We start from the raw sequence: 23,830 nt of genomic DNA on the forward strand, positions 1-23,830 counted from the left end.
AAACACAATGTTAAGTAGAAAGACAAATGATGAGCACAAAGACCCAATAACGTAATCTTTGTTTTAATTTTTATCTTTAATATGAGTACCAATTGATAACATAATTACCAAAATCTATAGCATAAAGTGTTGAAAAACTCAATTAAAAAACACAATGAACAACCAATAACACATTATAAAAAACCCACTAATTTTTTTTATATACAACAATATGATACTCATATTAAAAATAAAAAAACGCTTGCTATTATAGTGAAATTTTTTTAAAAAGAATGTTGCATGAAAAAATTATGGACATTTTAAAATAATGGAAGAATTGACATATGCCTTTCATGTAAAAAGTGAAAGTCAACAAAAATGAGTTATTACCTTTATGTTATTCCCATCAATTTATTCTTTTAAATTAATCTTCACCATTCAAATATAAGATCAATATATTAGATTACTTCTCACCATTTTTATTTTTGTGGTTATTTGTGTTTTAACTTTACCCCATATTTATATGCATATTAATTTCTTAAACATACTTATAGTTTTATGATCTTTGAATTCAAATATTCATATCTTTTGTATGATAACAAAACTATATTTTCTTCTTTCAAATTAGAAAAAAAAAATGAATTACATATTAGTAGTAGAGTCATAATTATTTTTATCATGTAGTTTACGACAAATCACATTGGCACGACTCATCGGGTTAATTTTCATATATAATTGGGTTTATGTAAGCCATTAGCCTATTACTAGTTAAAAAATTGGGTTTATGTAAAGCTATTACTAGTTAAAAAAAATCAAATTTGGCTCATTGGGTTTCAATTTTATTTATAATTTATTATTTATATTAAATATCTTATAAAAAACTATTTACTAGAGTTTTATTCACTACGACTTTATTTACTAAATAGGTTCAATTATTTTAATACTAATGGCGTTCAATCACCATAAAGAATGAGTTTGTTTGAGAATACCATATGCAAAAAAGATTGGTGTCGGACGAACCCTAAAAAAACCTCTCGAACATATCTCCCTTCTTTCTCTCCTCATGAAAACAAACTCCTCTTCTATGGACCACAAACTCTCCCATCTTTACCTCGTCTGTAGCAATGTAGTATCATTCAGTTCATTCGACCACTGACCTTAAAACTCAGTAAAATTTGTTTGAAAGGGCCTGTAGTGGCAGTATTTGTTGATAATAATAATAATAATAATAATAATATAAACTAGAAGAGTCTCGTATTAAATATTACAAAATATGATTTTACATGCAAAATAAGGTTTCAAAATTTCCACCACATATCTAAAGAGCCATGTGACCCCAAGTCACGGGTTTTTTTCCAGTCACTCATACCATCAAAATTCTTTGGTGATGAAGACAAAGTTACTTTATTATTATATTTAATTTTTAACCATTTAATCTAATATTTAAATAATTTAAATCTTCTCAATACTCCATCGATTAAATTTTTTTTTCAGAAAGTTATTCGTATTTTCTTTGTAAAGGACAAGTCTGAAATTATTCACACATAAAATATTATACACGGAGTAATACACATAGTATATAAGTAATTCACTAATTCTAGCTGGTCCTGCCACTCTTTGTATTGTCCACCGAGTATGCTATGCTCATCCACAATTACTGTTTATATTTAAATCTTTTTTATGAGCTGTTGTAGAAGAAATTTTCACAAGAAGCCGTGTGGAGAATATATAGATAATATAAAATGAACACAATGGAAGTAGGAAATACAAAGACAGCAACCATGTATACATACATTCTTTTTTAAAAAGAGTAGCTGAGGTACGTGTAGATGCTATTGATAGGAGTGCATATGAGCCGAGTGGCTGAGAGCTATATAGTTGGATCGATAAAACGCTCAAAATGAGCCGAGCCACCCGTGCGGAGCCTGAGCCTCAATTAAAAGCTCATTTAATTAGTTATCCAGTCCAAGCTCGAGCCTTGAGAAGATTGTTTAGACTCGTCAAAAGTTGACGGACCTTTTGTATTTTTAAATTTTTGTTGTTTTAGGCTTCTATGTAATAATTTCAAACTATGTACACAACCAAGCTCAAGCTCAGTTTTAGCTCATTAAAGGTACTCCACACGAGCTCCAGTTGAGCTTAAGCTCGTTTAAGGTTTCTCGAAATATATAAAAGTAATTAAAATGTTAATAAATAATTATTAAAAAAACACAAGCTAAGCCCAAGCTATAGCTTAAGCTAAAAAGACTCACAACCCGAACTTCAAGCTTTATAACTAAAAGAGCTCAACATGATGTGTAACTATATATATTGCATACTTGCGCGTTATTGTTATATATATGTTGTGTACTTATAAGCATGTGTGTGTGATATCATCTTTTTCTATGTTGTCATACACTCACCACACGAGTCGTCTATGTAAGGTCTCATATGATTTGTATAGTGGGTGCTTGAAAAGATGACGTGTGAATAATCAAATCGTTGTATATACCTTATTTAATGGAATTTAAAAATAGATATTTTGGTATAGAAACATGTGGAGAGAAGGTTACAACTTACAAACAAGAGATTGTATATCCATTTCACGTGAATCCTTTTGTTTTTTGCATGGCCTGAAACCAACCTCGAAAATAAGCTGTTGCTTGCATGTGAATGATGCATAACCTCCAAGGACTTGGTTGTCATTTCCACTTGGACCTATACGTATTATGACATTATCCCTTATTACTACCATTAGTATTATTGTTATTATCATACTTACATATACAAACAACCAGCCTTAAGGACAAGAAGTAGTACGTCCTTTGATGTGAAAGGCTCCAAAGAAACCTTACAAGTACTCATAATTCCATAACCAAATAACACTTAAAAACCACACACAATAAAAACATCAACTTGATCACTCCAAATGATTAATAAAAAAGGTTGTGACATTGAAGCAACCGGCATCAACTACACCATCTACACTCAACCCTCTTTCAACCTCTTCAACACTCACCAACAGTTCACCGAACGTCGGGTTCTCAGGGAAGTAAGCTGCCTTGCAAAACCCTGGGAGGTCCTTGCCATTGTGGGCCCCAGTGGCGCCGGAAAATCATCACTTCTTGAAATACTCGCGGGAAAACTCACCCCTCAGACGGCATCTGTTTATGTCAACCGGAGACCGGTTGACAAGTCAAGGTTTAAAAAGATATCAGGGTATGTTACACAAAAGGATAGCCTATTTCCTCTACTCACAGTTGAAGAAACCCTAATATTCACCGCTAAGCTGCGGTTAAACCTTTGTGAACCCGAGCTGAGTTCACGTGTGAAAACATTAATAAATGAACTCGGGTTGAGTCATGTGGCTAATGTACGCGTTGGGGATGATCGGGTTCGTGGGATATCCGGTGGAGAGAGGCGTCGGGTGTCGATCGGTGTCGCGGTGGTTCATGACCCTGCGGTGGTGATTTTGGATGAACCCACTTCGGGTTTGGATAGTAACTCTGCGTTTCAGATAATAGACATGGTAAAAACCATGGCTGAGACTAGAGGCAAGACTGTGGTCCTTAGTATCCACCAGCCAGGGTTTAGAATTATCAAGCTTTTTAACTCTGTGCTTCTTTTAGCTAATGGAAGTGTGTTGCACCAAGGGTCTGTTGATGAACTTAACCGGTCTCTTCGGTTAATTGGGCTCGAGTCGCCTCTACATGTTAATATAGTCGAGTTTGCGATCGATTCAATCGATTCGATACAACAACACAAGAACCAACGAAGTTTAAATCTTGATCAAGAGAATATAACTCCAGCTTCAAGTATTGTGATACAAGGTAAGTTTACGTTACAACAACTATTTCAACAATCTAAAGTAATTAATGTTGATGAACATGAGGAAAATGAAGAAAAAGAAGTTATTACACTAGACGGTTTCGCGAATTCAAGATTCTACGAAACCGTAATCTTGACTCATCGATTTTGGAAGAATATTTCTCGAACGAAAGAGTTGTTCGCGTGTCGAACGCTTCAAATGCTTGTATCGGGTTTGATCCTTGGGTCGATTTTTTACAATTTAGATATGGACTTGATTGGAGCTCAAGAAAGGGTAGGTTTGTTTGCTTTCATTTTAACATTTTTGCTATCAACAACTGTGGAAGCGCTACCAGTTTTCTTGCAAGAAAAGGAAATACTAATGAAGGAAACTTCATGTGGAAGTTATAGAGTTTCATCATATGCCATAGCTAATGGACTTGTATACTTGCCATTTTTGCTTATTCTAGCAATTCTATTTGGCACCCCTTTATATTGGTTAGTCGGTTTAAACCCTAATTTCTTTGCGTTTTCGTGGTTTCTACTACTCATTTGGTTGATTCTCTACACTGCTAACTCAGTGGTGGTGTGTTTTAGTGCGTTGGTACCGAATTTCATCGTTGGAAACTCGGTAATATCGGGTGTCATGGGATCTTTCTTCTTGTTTTCGGGCTATTTCGTGTCGAAACAAGGTATGCCAAAGTATTGGATTTTCATGCATTATATCTCATTGTATAAGTATCCATTTGAAGGGTTGTTGAGGAATGAGTTCTCTGGTGGTGAAGGTAAGTGTTTGGAGTATTTGTTTGGGAAGTGTTTGGTGAGTGGTGAAGATGTTTTAAGGGAGACAGGAGGGTTTGAAGAGGAAGATAAGTGGAAGAATATTGTGATTATGGTGTGCTTTATTTTGGTTTATAGGTTTATTTCATATGTGATTCTTAGGATTAAATGCTCCCAAAAGGGACTTAATGTTGTCCTTTGATTATTCAAAATAATTCTTGGTTAATATTTGTTGAACATTTGGGTGTTATATAATATGTGTTAAGGTTTATAATACTTTATATGTTGGCTATTCTGGTTTGAGTTTCTGTTTTTTAAAATAATATTGAAAGCTAAAATCAAATATTACCTTTAGCTCAACTGGAATAGTGAAAATTTGGACCACAGACCGCAAATCTTTAAGTTCGAATCTAACCTGGGTTTTACGGTAGTAGGCCTATGGGTAGTGGGTTTTTCTTGAAATAGTGGCGGGCTTTTGGACTATCCAGCACCATCTATACTTATAGATGTATATGATGTTGCTTTTTACCATTGAGTTGCCATGGGTATATTCGTTGTTCTTTGAAAAATAAATATATTCTACACAGTTACATTCCATATACAAAGATCAATAAGAAAACAATGTTATTTTTTGTTGCTTTGGCATGCATGTACTAAAGAACTGGTGGTACCGAGGCGAGGGTCACGGGTGTCATATAGTTCCAAAGCTTTATTAAATAGAAACAATATTTAAATATCAAATTGTCGAACAAGTTAAAAACCTATATTTTTTGTTTATATTTATCCATTTTTTGGCACTTGCAACTGTTATTTCATTAGTGTATTCCTTTTTTATTTAGTTAAAATCATTTTAAAAGATTCATAGACAATGGATTATTATTAATTTAATCACACAAACAAAATAAAAATCACATATATAAATAATCTAACTCCTAATTAAACGAATGACAAAGTAAACTTGGCAAACAGAGTCCGCCTTTCACCTATATTGGGATTGGGGTGTAACAAATAATGAACTTGGATGATGTTATTACAACCTAGATAACCCAAAACACTCTTGAGGGATAACGGGCGTGTATCAAGATGTAAAATTAGTTTTAAAAAAATTCATGTATTCAGGACTGGTATGTGATCAATTATCGTAAAATTTCCTAGACCATTTTTCCTAAATATATAAGTGTATTATAAATTTATAATAATGTAACAATTATTGCTAATTTTTTAAAAATTAGAAGTTATTAAAATTACAAAATTGTTAGAAGTGCAGTTAAACATTTGCATTTAGAGTTGGTTTTGACTTGAGTTTAGGATTGAGTTTCAGTGGGCATCCAAATGATTTTCAACTATATGTGATCATACACGTGATACATGCGGATCATATACTGTAAGGCCAAAAATGTGACTTGTGATATCAAATTACGAAACCCATTATTTATTCACGGTCAAGATAATAATTAATGTCGACGAGAAATCCGGACACGAGACAAGAACTTCGACACGCGTTCAAGTTTAACGAGAAAGCTTCTAGAATGTTAGAATGTTTGTTTAGCTATAAATAGGACTTCAATGTTTTTATTATGTGTGTGTTTGTAAGGTGTAAATCATCCACCCAAGGGGAGCTTACCTTGGGTGGGTCGGTTCGTTCGTTTAATATTATAATCTTTCAACCGATTACGAGATCGTTCCTATACTTATGTTCAGTCGTTTGATTTACCGCACCCGTCTCGAGCACCTATCAAGAACAAAGCCGTTCGTTGCCGGATCCGGCGGTTTCGGGACCTAGATATACTCGCAATCCATATGGGAATCAAGGGATACTAGATGTGTATGAGACGACATACGGGACAATGAGTTCTAATCACGTAAGGGATCTAGGTTACGAGTACTGGTCTCATGTATACTTGAGCCACTTTCAATTCTAGATTCATCAAACCTTTTCTATTATGCACGAGTTAATATATGTAATATAATCCCATAAACCAATTAGGTCAATTCCAGATAGTTCGATTACAAAAGGTGATGTAACCTAATTGTACGACCAAGTCCTTAAATAAATACACCTAGAGTTGACAAAACATTTAGCACGGTTATTGTTAAAAGGTTGGTTATAAGGCTTCATACAATTCAATATTTAGATAATAATATTTTCCTGGTTTTATTCGTGTGTGTGTTTGCTGTTTAAACGAACTGATGGATATACTACTGAGCTTGGAGTTCTGCTGCTGGGCTTGGAGTTCTGGCCCATTATTGGCCTATCTGATGTTATGGTTACATGAGAATTAATCAGGTGATATTGGAGGTTTTGAGAGATACGTTTTCATATTTTTTCCACGGTCTCTCTTGTTTTCTCTCTGATTAAACATCTACTTCATTAGTAATTAGATCTGTTCTCTTGAGAGTTTTATAGCTTCGTTAAGATCATTATGATGATCTAAGTTTGTGTAGTTGGTTCAATCAGTGGTGTAAAACTTTCTGTTAATGAAGTTCGTTTAAATCTTTGTTGATTGTTCTGATTTGCTATCAATTCAAGAAGGAGATATTGTTTGTGACATGATATCAAAGCATTAAGGGTTGCTCTTCCGCTTGAATTTGTTGCGGGTGTTATTTAGGGTTTTCAGATCTGAAGCCCTAAACGGTACGTTATTGGTTCTTTCTTGGTCGACTTGTTCTCATCGATCTGATTACGGCTACTGAAGGAGAGGCGCCTCTTGTAGCGAGATTTTTTCACGGCTTTCTTTACGGCAACTAATTTGGTGAGATCATTTCTTACTATTTGGATTCAGTTTGTTTTTAGGGCTGCATTAGGCATTTCTTGTTGATGCCAGAAGATTAATGCCTAGTTTTGATTTGTGCATTGGGCATATTAGGAATAAATGTGCATCATTGTTTGGTAGTATAATCTTTGTGTGATTTCATATACAATACTGATTAATCCTTGATCTGCTATCATTGAATGGTGTGAATACCCGGCTCTGATCAGTTTTTGTTTTCTGTGTGTGTGCTTGTTTGATCATCTTTTCAGTCATAGTTGCTTGATAAAATCGTGATAATGGGTGATGAGAATGATAGTGATACTCTAATAGGCAAGTTAGATGTTAGTAACCCTTTATATCTTCATGCAAGTGATTGTAATACTCTAACTTTGATAAATTTTAAATTAAAAGGAACTGAAAATTACTCAATGTGGGCTAATGCTATGAAACTAGCTTTACAAGTTAAAAACAAGTTAGGGTCTGTGAATGGAACTTGTGAAAAACCGAATAAGAATAAGGTTCTAAAAAATCAGTGGGAAAGGTGTAATTCTATTGTGTTAACTTGGATTCTAAATTCTATGAGTGAAGAGTTGTATGTTGGTCAGGTTTATTCCAAATTTGCATCTAAAGTTTGGCAAGACTTAAGGGAAACTTATGAAAAAATAGATGGTTCAGTAGTTTTTAATATGTATCAAAAAATATATTAAGTCAAATTGGTTCAACTGTTTCTGAATATTATCACAAACTTAATTCTTTATGGAAACAATTTGATGCAATGGTGCAATTACACTCATGTTCTTGTCAAGCCTCTAAACGGTTTAATGATTTTAACACACTTATAAAATTGATGCAGTTTCTTATGGGTCTAGATGATGTTTATTAACCCGTTAGGACAAATTTGTTAACTCGTGAACCACTTCCTAGTGTAAAAGTTGCATATTCAATCATTTCTAGAGAGGAATCACATAGGAATTCAAACCTTAGTTCCAAAATTCAAGGTCAAAATGTAGGATTTGTGTCTAAAGTAAATCAGTATGATTATAAAAGTAAGTTTGTTCGTGGACCAAATCCAAACCTTAAGTGTTTACAATGTAATGAAATTGGACACACTATTGAATGGTGTTTTGAAATTGTTGGATATCCCCAAGGTCCTAGGCCTAAAGGATATCAAAAATCTGTTACCTCAAATAATGGCATTACTAGTAAAAGTGGTCCTTCTTCTAACTCTACTTCTAGTTCTCTTACACCTGATCAAGTGAGCAGGTTGTTGGGACTTTTAAATGGTAAAAATGAAGAGGGACATCAGAGAGGAAACTGTGGAGGTAATAATGTATGTTGTTTTTCAAAAAATATTTTCTGTTTTAGTAGTTTTAATTCAAACAATTCTAATTCTGGTTGGGTAATAGATTCTGGTGCAAATCAATATATGGTTATGAGTGATAGGTGGTTAATTGACCCAATAGATGTTTCAGAATTCAATTTTTGTGTTAAACATCCTAATGGGTCAAATGCTTCTGTAACTAAGATTAGTAATATAAAACTTTGTGATGAAGTAATTCTACAAGATGTGTTTGTTGTTCCTGAGTATTGTGTTAATCTGTTGTCTATCTACAAGTTGACTAGTAATAATAAACTGGATGTTATCTTTAATTCAAGTAACTGCCTTCTTCAGGACTAAACCACAAAGAGAACCTTGGTGATTGGTAGTCAAATTGATTGTCTGTATTTATGTGGTGATAACTCTAAGAACTTTAAGGTGTGTTTTAATAGTATTGATAACTCTAGTATTTGGCATACTAGACTAGGCCATCCTGCTAGTAAAGTTTTAGAAGCTCTTAAAAGTGATTTGAATATTAAAACTGTTAACCATAATTTGCCTTGTGATGTGTGTCACAAAGCAAAACAACATAGAGAACCATTTCCTTTAAGTGATCATAAGTCTAGTTATATAGGGGAATTGGTTCATCTTGATACTTGGGGCCCATATAGGGTGAAGAGTAAAGAAGGTTATAGGTATTTCCTAACAGTTGTTGATGATTTCTCTCGAGCTATTTGGGTGTATTTAGTTAAAGATAAAACAGAAGTGTTTTACAACATTGAAACTTTTGTTAATATGGTTAAAATACAATTTGAAGTTTCTGTTAAAAAATTTAGGAGTGATAATGGAACTGAGTTCCTTAACACTAGTGTTCAAAATTTTTTTATACAAAATGGAATTATTCATCAAACTACATGTGTTCATACACCACAACAGAATGGCATAGCTGAGAGAAAGCATAGACATTTGTTAAATGTTGCAAGGTCACTTTTATTTGAAGGAGGCGTTCCTCTTAATTTTTGGCCTGAGTGTATATTAACTGCTACTTATTTGATAAACAGGACTCCGACCTCTGTGTTAAATGGTAAGACTCCTTATGAACAGTTGTTTGGTTTTAGACCCTCTCTTAAGCACTTGAGTAACTTTGGTTGTTTATGTTATAATACTATTTTAAATAATACAAATAAATTTGAAAAAAGAGCTGAGAAATGTTCTTTTAATAAAAAGGGTTATAAGTTGTGGAGTTTATAGTCAAAACAAGTTTTGTATTCAAGAGATGTAAAGTTTTACGAAACTGTATACCCTTTTAAAGATAGTTCTTTACTAAAAGATATTGATTTTAATACAAATATTTTTGTTAACCATCTTAATTTTTTTGATTTGTATAATGACATTGGGCCAAGTTTTCCGAAAAGTGCTAATACTCCCAATGATGAAGAGAGGTATGGATTACAGATTAGGATTGTTGATCAGCAACCTAGAGTTGCCCCTGATAACTTAGGATCTTCGGTTAATAAGGAACCAAGGACTGAGGTAGGTAGCTCTAGTGGGGTAGATCTAAATCTTATACATGTTGAAAATACAACCTTATCTGAGGGAAATCATGACCTAGTGAACCAATTAACCAAAAAACTGTTAGAAAGTCCACAAGGAGTTCTAATTTACCTAAAAGGTTAGAAGATTATATGATAGAAGGGAGGGTTAGATATGGTTTGAAAAAGGTTGTTAACTATTCTAATTTGTCTAAAGAAAAATTTTGTTTCGTGTCTTCTTTAAACAAAAGTGTGGAACCTAAGTTGTTTAAAGAGGCAATTGGTGATAAGAATTGGGTTGATGCCATGAATTATGAAATGGAGGCATTACTTAGAAATAATACTTGGGAATTGGTTGACTTACCGAGTGATAGGAAACCCATTGGTTGTAAATGGGTATATAAAATAAAGTATAGGTCAACAGGAGAAATAGATAGATATAAAGCTAGATTGGTAGCTAAAGGTTTTAATCAAAGAGAAGGAATTGATTTTGATGAGACCTTCTCACCGGTTGTAAAAATGGTAACTGTTAGATGCGTGTTAAATCTTGTTGTTAATAATGATTGGCCATTATTTCAACTAGATATAAATAATGCTTTTTTGTATGGTGAATTAAACGAGGAGGTTTATATGAAAAACTGCCTGAGGGTTATTTTTCTAAAGATGAAACTAAAGTATGTAAACTTAAAAAGTCTTTATATGGTTTAAAACAAGCACCTAGAATATGGAATGAAAAGCTTGTGGGTGTGTTGTTAGAAATTGGTTTTGTGCAAAGTAAAAGTGATTATTCTATGTTTATTCTAAGTAATGAAAGTGTGCTAGTTGTCTTACTTGTGTATGTTTATGACATTGTCATCACTAGTAATTGTTTAATTACAATTGAGTCTATTAAAATCCAAGTTTATGATTAAGGACTTAGGTTTATTAAAATATTTTCTTGGTATTGAGGTGTTTAGGTCTGACAAAGGTGTTTGTCTATCACAAAGAAAGTATTGTTTAGAATTGTTGGCTGAGTTTGGACTTACTGGGTCAAAGCCAGTCAGTGTGCCTATTGAACATAGTCATTCTGTGAATTTGCTGTGTAAAAATAATGATGTTGAGTTAAAAAATATAACAAAATATCAAAAACTAGTTGGGAAGCTCATTTACTTGTCACACACTAGGCCAGACATTTCATATTCTGTTCAATTTCTTAGTTAATATATGCATAAGCCTACACAGGCTCACTTGAGTATTGCACTTAGGCTGCTGAGGTATTTGAAACAAAGTCCTGGTTCTGGTGTGATGATAAGTAAAGGGGATTTGTCAAAAATCACTGTCTTTGTTGATTCAGACTGGGCTAAGTGTTTGGATAGCAGAAAGTCTGTGACTGGACTGTGTGTATTTGTGGGAAGTTCTTTGGTTGTTTGGAGAAGTAAAAAACAAAGCACAATATCCAAATCTTCAGCAGAGGCTGAATATCGGGCTATGTGTGCTGCATTAAGCGAGATTATTTGGATATCAAATTTGATGAAAGAGTTGCATGTGAATGTTGAGTTGCCTGCGAAGCTGTATTGTGACAACTCAGCAGCTATTTCAATTAGTGAAAATCCTATGTTTCATGATCGTACCAAACATTTTGAAGTTGATTTGTTTTATCTAAGAGAGAAGATTGCTTCTGGTATGATTAAGGTTCTAAAAACCAAGTCTGAAGATCAACTGGTTGACATTTTCACTAAAGGTTTGTTTCCTAACTCTCATAATAATATATGCAGTCGGTTGGGTAAGTTTGATGTTTTCAAATATTGAATTGGGGGGGGGGGGGGGGGGGTGTTAAAAGGTTGGTTATAAGGCTTCATACAATTCAATATTTAGATAATAATATTTTCTTGGTTTTATTCGTGTGTGTGTTTGTTGTTTAAACGAACTGATGGATATGCTACTGGGCTTGGAGTTCTGCTGCTGGGCTTGGAGTTTTGGCCCATTATTGGCCTATCTGATGTTATGGTTACATAAGGAGTTCTGCTGCTGGGCTTGGGTTCGGGTATGGAACTGGGTTCGGGTATTGGTAATACCCGTGTCGGGTTCGGGTCCGGGTATTGTCTCTAAAAACCATACCCTATGCATCGGGTTCGGGTCGGGGATGGAACCGGGTATTTGAATACCCTATTTTCGGGTATTGAAAAAACCCTATTTTTCGGTTTTTTTGGGTTTTTTCCGGGTTTTTTCGGATATAGATTGAATTTTTTGAAGGGGTTACCATTTTTAGGGGCATTTTCGGGTATTTTTCAGGTATTTTTTGGATAATTTCGGGTATACATCGGGTATTTGAAAAACCCGGTTTCGGGTATCGGAAAAACCCAGTTCTGGGTATATAACCGGTTCCGGGTTTCGGGTATTACCGGGTATAAATCGGGCCCGGTTCCGGGTACAGGTTTTGGTTCTAAAATGCATACCCTATCCGTACCCTATGGGTAGGGTCGGGTACGGGTTCGGGTATTAAAAACCCGGGTATAGAAAAAATCGGTTCCGGGTATTTTTTTCAGGTCCGGTTCCGGGTTCGGGTTTTTTGTGCACCTCTACTTTGAGGTACCCGTCTTCGGCCCAAATGTTCCTTTTACCGTGTGTGTTGAATAATTGAGTATTTTATTTTTGGATTAGAAAGAAGAAAATTTTGATGGGTAACAAATGGATTTTGGGTAGTGTTTATAGTGTATAAACTGTATATAGTCGTTGCCAATGGTTATTTAAACTCAACCAACGGCCCATGTCGTACCATAACCAAACGGTCGCATTTATTTAAAAAAAGTAGTTTTCAACGTTAGAGTTAAATTAAAAATCGGCTCCATACCTATCGGTTAAAGACTATATACACCTTCAAACGGTCAAATAACCGCTATATAGTCGTTAGAATCGGTTCCAACAATTAAAAACGTTTTTATATAAAAAAAATTTTAAAAAGCCGGTTGTACCCGATTTTCGGATAGGAATCGTACCTGGTCCGACCCTAACCGGTTTTGGTAGATATTTGTATATGCATGTGGAATCGAGCCCAGTTCCTACCCGGTTCCGTAAATCCCCGGGTAGAAACTGGTTCCGGTTCCTAAAAGATACCCGGTTTAGACACCTATAGTGAATGCACCATCGTGTCATCTATGTACAAATTGTTCTAGTAGCAATATCGTCATTATTGACAATATTTTTTGTCTGGTTTAGATGTCCTTCCTACCAAAAAGTCAATATCATGTGAGATTTTTCAATGGATGGTTGCCCATGAGAATTCAGTTATACCAAAGGTGAATAGAACTAAAGTCAAACAAGATGTCTGGTATAGTGGCATATGTCAAACTTTAGCTAAGATTTTAGACAATATTTGTATTTTCAACAAACAAGGTCTCAATTTTAATTTTAGAAAACATTATAGAAACATAAACGGTTTATTATTTATAGTACTTTTCAAACTAGTTGTCCATACATCACATGTGACAATATATTAAAGTATTAGGTGCACGCTTTAGCTAAGCACATGGCCCAAAGTAGCTAGAGAACTAACAAAACAGCATCTCCACCTTAACGCTATGTTCAGAGACTTAATTAAGAGAAGAAAAATAAAAGAGGAGCTAGTGTTCAAGAATTTTTGTTGGAAAGAAGGAAAGGAAATTCATAATATATTATGTCCTAAAGTTTCATTTAATAGGAGATAGGAAAAAGAAAATGTGAGAAAGAAAGAAGAAAATATAAGAAAAAGTTTTCCTTTTAAATTGGGAGGAAAATGAGAAGAAAGGAAAGGAAAGAAAATGAGAAAGGGAATTGAACTCAGGAATACAACGTAAGCGTAAGGTTTATTTTTTTTTAAACAACTATTTTTTTCCATCTATTTCATTTTACCCCAAGTCTCAAGTAAGACTAGAACTCACAATTATTTGGTTGAATATCATACATCTTTGTCACTAAACCAAACTATGGTCATACACATTTGGTTGTAGCGTAAGGTATTTTAAGTGATACTCTTCACACAACTCTAGCAGAAAGTATAATATCAGAGCTTTTGTCATAATTTTTACCAAAATTCATCTCATATTCACGAATGATGTGCAATTTGTCTAGAGTATTATAGTCACCCCTTATGGACTCATAATCATCGATGAAGTTATCTCACCATTTCAATCAAAGACGTGGGATTCATCTAACGTATCTCCACAAACACCCTCAAGGCTCATCGTCATCGATCAGATTTGCCTCATCTCGAGCATCAAACTAACCATTGTAACATCCAGCCTTCACACCAACCAGTGTTTCTTGATTTGCCCACCAGGAACTAGTTTTTGATTACCAAGGTGGAACATTCTCACGAGATCACTTATCATAAAACTACTCTCACCCAAGTTCTTCTCATCCACAACTAATAAACCGAAAATGTGCTAGTGGTATTTGAGGAGGGAATTTTCTTATGAACCCACATGTACTCTCCGGTGCATTGTCAATGTGGAATTTTTCTATGGTGTTACATCACAAATCCTTTAACATGTATTAGGCATATATAGCTTGTCCACGTAACACAATTTATCAAATTGTTATTAGGAGAATTGGAAATTTTGTATATGTGTATCCTTAAAATAGGCAGCTTTGGTGTATTGTGTTTTTGAATATATCTATTACTATATACTCACTTAGTTTTGCTCATATTTGCTTGAACGCATATTGTTCATCATGAGCATATACGCATAATCGACTAATTGTGATTCTACATGACCAATTCAACTCAAAATGCGCATAATCTCCGATGACATACATTTGGTTATCATTTAGCATCGTAGAGAGGTTTTGAGCTTCATTTATTTTATGCAATCTCAAACCTCACTTAATTGTTTGCAATAAAATCACCAACTCAAGTTTCACCATCTTTCAGAACAATTTGAAAGCTGGAAACACTTGTGGAAGTGTGGTGGTTTTTATAGTTTCAACCTCCACCAAGTTGATCAAGTTTTCTATTTTGCCCGCTCAAGATAAAATCATCGTTCTTGTCAAAATCAAAAATCTAACTAGGAGTCCCATCCAAAACAACTTTATTGATGATTATAATCAATAGCCAGTGCTTCTTGTGCTCATAACACAATCTTTCATAAAACTTAATGTAGGTCAATGTTCATGTGAGTGATTAAGGTAGGCTATCAAAGTTAAACCTAATCAACATGTTAAAAATCATTACTATGACTTTTCTAAGCTATGGGATTTCATAAATATGCATCATCCTTTAAAATTATAAACTAAAGAAAATGAAACTAGGAGCAAAATTTATTTAATGAATCGTTAAAATGCCACTCAAATAACTTGGAGCTACTTAATGAGCATTAAAACCCCATTTCGAATTTTCACTTATGTAATATGAATAGTTGATGTATAAAGATACATGATACATACATACGAGTACATACATTCGTTTCATAAGTTTATACTTTTACCTTAATCGAAACAAGAATGCGCGTGCATATTACAATGTGACTATACAAGACATTTTCTTGAATGACGTAAAATTAGTCCACACTTAATTAATAAACTCCGTTCTTAGATACGTATACTTCATCTTAACAAAGAAAGAAACTCGTAACCATCAAACTCTATTTTAGAATACAAACTAAAAATATGTACACAAATACATATTACCTAAGGACGTTCAGCCTAGTAGTATCAAAAAGTCAGATAAAATTTTATCAAAAAAATTGCATATAAATTACCTTTTGAAAGCTTGTTAGCCCCAAAACATGAAAACTTCACTAAAGAATCAACAAGAAATGAAACTATGCATAATCAAATTCAATTTATATGCCCAAAATTAAAAAACAAGAATAAGTCAAATTACATCCAAATTAAATAATTATATTTGGTACAGCAACCAAGAAAATGTCTTCCCGCCTAAGCCGGCGGCTAAATAAACAACCAACTATGTTTAACATTTAGCACTTGTTTCTTAGAAACAGAACAGCAGTCATATGTTGACTTTAATCTTGTACTCTACACAGACAATCAATCCAATAGAAAACAACCCATTTGATGTTAACTCTCACAACCCATTTCACCATCTCACACTTTATAATAATTATTATTTTTATTATTAAATTCAAGAACCTGAAGAAATAGAGTTGACCAAGAAAACGATAACCTGTTTGTTTGTGATTTGGGAAAGGAATTTTGATGAGTAATAAGGAGGTGGCGTTGCGGCTGAAGGAGGCTGCCGAGGCTGCGATCGGGTCCATCGGGTTGGGGTATGATCTGACTGAGGATTTGAGATTGAAGTATTGTAAAGGGAAGTCGCCCGAGTCGAGATTGATCGGTATCGATGATGAACAGGTTAGGGATATATCGATCCCGGGTGGGATTTTGATACAAAATGTGTCGAAATCGATTAATTGTGGTAAAGGTGAACGGATGCGGTTTAGTTCAGATATTCTTAATTTTCAACAGGTATATTTGATATTATAGATCTTGTTAGAGAATATATATTATGTATGTATTAGAAATAATATATTTTAGTTATGATAATTACGGCTCTGATACCATATAGAATAATAAAAAGACGTTCGGATGTTATGTATTATTGATTAATTTAACCGAAAAGTTGTTTGATTTTTAAGGTGACATGTTGTGTTTGTAGATGTCTGAGCAGTTTAATCAGGATGTTTCATTATCCGGAAGAATCCCAACAGGGCAGTTTAATGCTGCATTTGAGTTCACAGGATCTTGGGCAAAAGATGCTGTGAACACGAAAGCACTCGCATTAGATGGTGTGTTCATAACACTTTACAATATCACACTTGAAAAGTCGCAAATTGCGTTATGTGATCATGTGAAGAATGCTGTTCCTTCATCATGGGAGCCTGCAGCATTAGCCAAGTAAGTGAAACATGCATCTTTTTATTTTTAAAATCTAAATAAATGTGTTACAGTTTAGAAGGATTTTAATGTCTTGTTGTTTGGATTGTTTGTGTGGTTTTAGGTTTATTCAAAAGTTTGGTACACATGTAATTGCGGGCATTAAAATGGGAGGAAAAGACGTTGTGTATTTGAAGCAACAACATTCGTCAAATCTTCCTCCCGACGAGGTGTTAAAGAAGCTCAAGGATGTTGCGGAAAAGAGGTTCAGTGGACAAACCATTGATAACCCGAGAAAAAGCCATGAATTGAATCCGGTTTGACATCTTTGCCTATGTTTTGTGAACACTATATGTTTTAGTTGCTAAACTTTGATCATGTTCGATAAAATGTAGCATCCAATTTAGGGATGAAAATTCCTGATACGGAATATAATAAGGTTTTGGTTTGTTGACACTCGTGTTTAATAAACAGGTCATGTTCGGGCGTGCCTGTTTATTTAAACGGGTCATGTTTGGTTGACATGGTTAACCCTATATAGGCCAGACCTTCAAATGTTTAGTTAAGCAAGTCGACCTGCCAACCCTTTTAGCACATGTATTACAACTCTCCAGCCCCGTTTACAACTCGCCAGGGCATCAACCCATTCGACTGGTTTAGATAAATATATATAAACGGGTTGTGTTTTGGCTTAAACGGTTTTATGTGTACGGGTTAGGGTTGATGTCTTTGAGACAAATCAATAACAAGATAGACGATAATATTAATAGCATTTCTAAGCTTATATTAATCTTTTTCGTTTCAGCTTGAAAGGAACGACTACGGCTTCATAAACTTGGATCCTGCAGTCGAGGTTAGAGCTTTGACATCGTCTATTTATTAAAATAGTACACATTTCCGATATTGCCCTTGGGATGCAGTGATCAAACTAAGACTGAGATTCTGCTCTGTGTCGCTTTTTACTGTATCATTTCAGGATATAACTGTTTTCTGGAGGAGAAGAGGAGGAAGTTATAGCAAAAACCTTGACCACCACACGTGGTGTCAAACGGTTCAAGTCGAACCTCAAGTTATTTCAATGTCGTTTATTCCAATAACATCTTTATTAAGTGGAATCGATGGCAACGGGTTCTTGACTCATGCCATCAATCTTTATATACGCTGTGAGAAAATACCTCCGTTTATTGACCCGTGTTGAAATGTCCAAAATACCCTTTAGTAAAACGTTAATGTTTGTTTTGTAGATAAACCACCAATTGAAGAGCTTCAGCAATTTTTGGAATTTCAGCTTCCGACACGTTGGGCACCGGAGTTTGGTGAGCTAGCAGTCGGGCCCGAGGGGAAACCACATCATAGTGCTTCGTTACAGTTCAGATTTATGGGTCCCAAGCTCTATGTTAACACAAATCAGGTAATGTTTTATCTTTAATGGGAAAGGTCAGGTATAAAGGAAGCGGGTCATGTGGGTCAAACGGGTCGAAAGTCCTTCGAAGGCCTAAATTGTATATTTCATAAAAAAAAATTGAGTAATGCCTGTAGAAAAGATTGAAATTTTGGACAAAAATGCCCACGCCAACCCGAACCGTAACAAAATTGACCATTTTGACTGGCCCATCAAATGGGCCAAAAGTCCTCCAAAGGCCCTTAATTGTTATTTTTATTCCAACGAAAAATGTGAGTTTTCTGACCAAAAATGTTTTTTCCAACGACCCGTTGTAAGCATATACACCTTTAGTTGGGACCGTCACCAGCCAAGTGTTAAGTTGGGACTGTTATTTGCCAATAGGGCATGGTTGGGATTATTTAAAACCAATTTTCCTTTAAAAAATTAGATTATCATTTATAGAGAAATTCGAAATTTTGGACAAAAGTGTCCCCTCAACCCGATCATAACAAAGTTCTCAATTTTGACCGGCCCATCAAATTGGTCAAACGGGTCGAAAGTCTTCCAAAGGCCTAAATTCTACTGTTAATCCATAAAACCTTGTAAATCATATTATTCAAAAAGAACGGATTATTATCCGCATAAAAATGTGAGATTTTGGACAATGAATGTCCTCTCGACCCATCCCGTCCCGTCCCGTCCCGTCCCATAACAAAATGGTCCATTTTGACTGGCCCGTCATCTTAGCTGTTACATAATACAAATTATCTTTACTGTCAATGACCCTGCAGGTGGATGTCGGTAACACACCCGTAACGGGCCTTCGGCTTTACTTAGAAGGAAAAAAGAACGACTGCTTAGCAATCCATTTGCAGCATCTTTCATCCATACCCAAAAGCTTTAAACTCGTGACTCAACCAAGCCCGAAATTATCAGGCCAGAATTCTCAAGACCGAAGGTACCACGAGAAGGTCCAATGGAAAAGCTTCTCACACATATGCACGGCCCCAGTGGAGTCTGATGACGAGCTCTCTATCGTTACAGGTGCCGAGTTTGAAGTAAGCGATTCGGGCCTAAAACGAGTCCTGTTCTTACGACTCCGGTTCTCAAAAGTTGTGGGGGCCACAGTGGTTAGACAACCCGAGTGGGACGGGTCACCCATTCTTGTGAGTCAGAAATCAGGGATCGTTTCGACCCTGATCTCTAATCGGTTTTCAAACGCTCAAAAACCGCCACCACAACCTAAAGATATTGTGTTAAACTCGGCTTTACCTGTGGGGCCACCCGTGTCGCCTCACGGGAAGAAGCTTTTGAAGTTTGTTGATACCGCGGAGTTGGTGAGAGGGCCCCAGGATTTGCCCGGTTATTGGGCTGTCTCAGGGGCTCGGTTGATGGTCGATAAAAGTAAGATATCGTTGCGGGCTAAGTTTTCGCTTTTGGCTGTGGTTCCTCCTGATGAAGAAACGTTGTAGGATTGATATTTGAGTGTTCGAAACTGTGTTCTGATTTGTTCAAAAATGGGTTGTAGTTTTTGTACATTTTGGTGCAATGGTGAATGATGTATAAATTACTATGTATTTTATTTTATCCAGTTAGTTCACTTTCACTGGGTGATGTGTTTAGTAGGTGATTTTGGTTTTATCATTCATTTTGTTCACTGTGTTGACTAAAATAAAAGTTTAAACACATTTTTTCTTGTAATCTACTCTATAAACATGCGACATTTACAGTTTTACTATTATAGTACAAGTTAATGATGTTTTATTGCGAAGGAAAATTGGATTTATAATCTCGACCGAAATGTTCTGTAATAGTCATAGTCCCATCTTTTAGCATATTTTTCCCCAACGATCTTCACTAACAGAATCCTAACGTCTTTAGTATGTTGAAACTTACTTTATAATCTAAATTTCTTGAGTTTGAATGGATATTTATGACCTCCTTATTTTATCTTAATTTTAAACTTAACATATTGTTTGCAAAATTTGTCACTGGAATTTGATAATTGATATCATGCCAGAAAGGAATGACATTGATAATTGATATTCATTCAAAGGCCTTCAAACTCAATATTTTCCAAACTGCATAGAAATTCAACCAAAATATGTTAGAATCTTCAACCACTTGTAGTTCTTGCAAACCCGACTGACGCATCAACAGCGAGTCGCGGTGACAATGTAGAGACGGTGGAAACAAAGACCGATAAGTTTCAGTTCCTTTAAAAATTTCCAAATTTGTGGTAAATTTCAATGCCTACCCTTAATCCTACTGTTACATTATTATAACAACAATTATAAAGAACAATGCAAAAATGGTCCATAACAACCAACAGAAAATATATAACATGTTAATATTTCAATCTCAAACTAAAATGAAGTTCAAAACAGCACATTCCTAACATAACTATTAACTAGACTACAAGCTCTTATTAAAAACAACATTATCATACCACTTTCCATAATCATCATTATCATTATCATCATCCATCAACATAAAACCATACATTACCTCAACTCCCAGATGAATTAACAGCCTCAAGAACAACCAAAGCTTGCTCTTTTATCAACTCCATCTTCTTCAAATAAATCTCAAGCTCCTCCTTCTTCAACCTCATCCACTTCTCCTCCAACTCCACCCGCCTCGGACCCTCAACCAATTCCATTCCCGCCTTCACAATCTCCTCCGTCACAACCGGCCCATCATCCCTCCCACCATACCTCACAAACCGATTAATATCCACACTCTTCTCAACCACCTCCACCATTACACCTTCCTTGTCATCCACCCCATTACTCGTACTCGCAGCATTACCACCACCCCATATCAACTTTGACAATTCGTAACCTTCCCGTTCATGACTCTTCGAAAAGCTTCGATCTTTCCCACCCTTCTCCCGACTCGCGTTATTCACATACTTCTTCCGCAGCCTCCTGATCTTATCCACCAACTGGGCCCTACTAACATCCACATGTAACGACTTCTTAATAAACTCATGAAACGCGCCCATATCCGCAATCAAACTCTCGCCGGTTTCCGCTTTGTAATCAATCAAACCCTTCAATATCACAATCTCATCATTCTCACTCCATAGCCTCTGAAACAACTGCTTCTTCGAATCATCATCCACCGCACCAACACTAGTCTTAGCTATCTTGAAATTATTATTAATATTATTATTATCATTCGCCGGCAGCCGCTTACTTCCCGCCATGGGTAATGATTTAATAATCAATTTGGAATCTGGGTTTGGGTTTAAATTGAATTCCATTGGTACGGACGAAATGGGTTTGATATCGGGATCAACGGCGGGTGGTAAATCGGAATCGGAATCGGTTTGGGAATCGGAAATTAGGGTTTTTTGGGGGTTTGGGAGTTCGTCGGAGAGTTGGTCGGAATCGGAACCGGATGGTTGGTCATCGTCGGAACCGGAAGCTTCTTCTTCGTCGTCGGAAGATGAATAATTGGGGTTCAATTGGTTGTGTGCCATTGATTTGATTGATTGGTGAATTAGGGTTTGTGAAGAAGCAACAGCTGCTGGTTAATTGATGGGTTGAAATGGAATACAAATACAATGCGACTGACCAGGTGGTGGTTAATTGGGTAGTTAATACACAAACGGTCCTTAATTGATTTTTTAATCCCATTTGTGCCCCTATAAGTATTATTTTATATATATATTTTTTAAAATATATATACACTCTATTTTCACTTGGCAAGTGGCAGCTTACCCTTGATTGAGCAGTTAGCGGGTCCATAGGTTTCGGGTCGATGGATTCACAGTTTAAATTCTTCAGCTCTAATACCGCTCATATGCTTATTTGTGTTGTGCTGTGTTGTGTCAAACCTGTTTCAAATTTTTTGTGTTCGGGCTAGGGATGAGCTCGGGATAATACCAGTACCGATCCATAAAATCCCGATCCCGTAATTCGGAAATAGTCGGTACCGGTACGGAAATGTTCGGTTCAGTACCGGTATTTCGTGAAAAATTCGGGAAATACCGGTACCGTAACGATACCGAAAACTCAAAACTTGGTACCGATTCGGTACCAAATCGATACCGGTACTAATCGGTACCCGTACCGAAAACGATCATCCCTAGTTCGAGTCAACGCGTTTTTTGTTCATTTTCAAATACGAGCAAGGCCTAATCACTTGGTAACAATTTAGAAAATCAATAACTTCGATTCATGAGAAATAAAAAGTTATAATTTGCGTTATTTTATTTTATTACTATTTATTTTTTGTATTTATATCATATTCACAATTAACAAACTTAGTTTATATATTTAGTTGCATATTAGAATAAGCAAATGTTTATAATCATCGAAGAGCTAGCAGTTAAAACTGATAAAATAAAGCTATGAAAAGTGAAAAATATATAAAAAGGTTCAAAATGTAGAAAATTTCAGTTTTAGAAGTTAATAATTATATTAAAAAAATAAATTTTAAAAATATTTAACATTAAAGTAAACACTTTTTGTATGTGAAATCAAAATATTAACTTCTTTAAAACTCTTAAACGAGTTAGCAAATCAACTCACATTTTGACGGATCGTATCCAAGTTGACCCACTTTTTAAACGAGTCGTGGTCGGGTTGGCATGCTAAAGAAAACAGGCCATGTCAGGGGAGGGCTGAGCCAAAATCTATATTTTTTCTCGTCAAATTTCAAGTTGCCTCGGGAATAGTGTCAAGTTGCACCATTCTTGTTTAGTTGGGGTGCCCAGTTGACGAGCCCCATCTTTCCTTCTCTCTACCCCTTTTCACTTATCTCCTCCCTCTCCAATACTCGTCATTTGCTAGCTGAATTTCCCCTTCAGGTATAATAGCCCTTTCAAAAGGCCTCTCCATGTCATGCTGGGACGCCTAAGAACCTTTGCGTTAGAGAAATGTTTCATATTTATCAACTTATAAAAACCACTATGACGCCTAGCCTCCAAGTACAAATCATTGTTCATAGAAGTCAAAATGTTCACATTATGGAAACTGTAGGGGTATGGTACTAAACCCGGCTTACGACCTTAATTTATTATGTTTGGCTTATTTTATTATATGGACTAATACAATATTATTGGGCTGAGGGGGTTTTGTGGAGGTAACCCTAACTGGGCTAGGCCCATTAGGGTACCATGATGGTGGCCATGAGGCTCCCTATATAAGGAGGTCTCCACCTCCTTATTAGAAAATGTTGTTGTTCTCAATAAGAGCCACCACCATAACCATTTTTGTGTCTGTAAACAAGAGATCCTCGATATTTCTTAGCAGTCACCTCCACACCCCCGAAAGCCATTGCAGATCTGAGCGGAGAAGACGATCCGAGATTTGGTTAGATCTCGAGCTACCGGAGAAGAAGATCGAGTCGTGGTTCGTTCATCTCGAAGACCGGGGAACATCGTCATGGATCAGGTCAGATTCATTTCATGTTTCTTCATTGGCACCATCCGTGGGAC

The 23,830-nt window shown here is 35.5% G+C and overlaps 3 protein-coding genes across 3 annotated transcripts; 2 read left to right on the plus strand and 1 right to left on the minus strand.

Annotated features, from left to right (window-relative positions):
• The first annotated feature begins 2,817 nt into the window (after positions 1-2,817).
• Positions 2,818-4,827, plus strand: LOC143557754 (ABC transporter G family member 5-like). The gene has a single exon (XM_077046752.1). It carries the CDS (start codon positions 2,888-2,890, stop codon positions 4,745-4,747), a length of 1,860 nt encoding a protein of 619 aa, XP_076902867.1. The 5' UTR covers positions 2,818-2,887; the 3' UTR covers positions 4,748-4,827.
• An 11,448-nt stretch (positions 4,828-16,275) lies between these two features.
• Positions 16,276-19,977, plus strand: LOC143557766 (MACPF domain-containing protein At4g24290-like). The gene is made up of 7 exons (XM_077046760.1): positions 16,276-16,589; positions 16,780-17,018; positions 17,122-17,314; positions 17,803-17,850; positions 17,974-18,160; positions 18,242-18,408; positions 19,173-19,977. Exons 1-7 carry the CDS (start codon positions 16,320-16,322, stop codon positions 19,851-19,853), a joined length of 1,785 nt encoding a protein of 594 aa, XP_076902875.1. The 5' UTR covers positions 16,276-16,319; the 3' UTR covers positions 19,854-19,977.
• An 888-nt stretch (positions 19,978-20,865) lies between these two features.
• LOC143557755 (putative transcription factor At1g61730) lies at positions 20,866-21,868 on the minus strand. Its single transcript, XM_077046753.1, has one exon. It carries the CDS (start codon positions 21,866-21,868, stop codon positions 20,891-20,893), a length of 978 nt encoding a protein of 325 aa, XP_076902868.1. The 3' UTR covers positions 20,866-20,890.
• Positions 21,869-23,830: the final 1,962 nt, after the last annotated feature.

This window comes from Bidens hawaiensis, unplaced genomic scaffold (assembly GCF_021521415.1).
Source record: "Bidens hawaiensis isolate Kalapana, Puna unplaced genomic scaffold, B.hawaiensis_p1.1 tig00019115_1, whole genome shotgun sequence".
In the NCBI taxonomy this organism is placed as follows: Eukaryota; Viridiplantae; Streptophyta; class Magnoliopsida; order Asterales; family Asteraceae; genus Bidens; species Bidens hawaiensis.

Bases quoted from the DNA above. Each gene is read 5' to 3' on its own strand.
- LOC143557754 (XM_077046752.1), top strand. From the start codon at position 2,888: ATGATTAATAAAAAAGGTTGTGACATTGAAGCAACCGGCATCAACTAC.
- LOC143557766 (XM_077046760.1), top strand. From the start codon at position 16,320: ATGAGTAATAAGGAGGTGGCGTTGCGGCTGAAGGAGGCTGCCGAGGCT. The intron at 16,590-16,779 runs GTATATTTGATA...TTGTGTTTGTAG, and splicing joins ATATTCTTAATTTTCAACAG to ATGTCTGAGCAGTTTAATCA. The intron at 18,161-18,241 runs GTGAGAAAATAC...TTTGTTTTGTAG, and splicing joins CATCAATCTTTATATACGCT to ATAAACCACCAATTGAAGAG.
- LOC143557755 (XM_077046753.1), bottom strand. From the start codon at position 21,868: ATGGCACACAACCAATTGAACCCCAATTATTCATCTTCCGACGACGAA.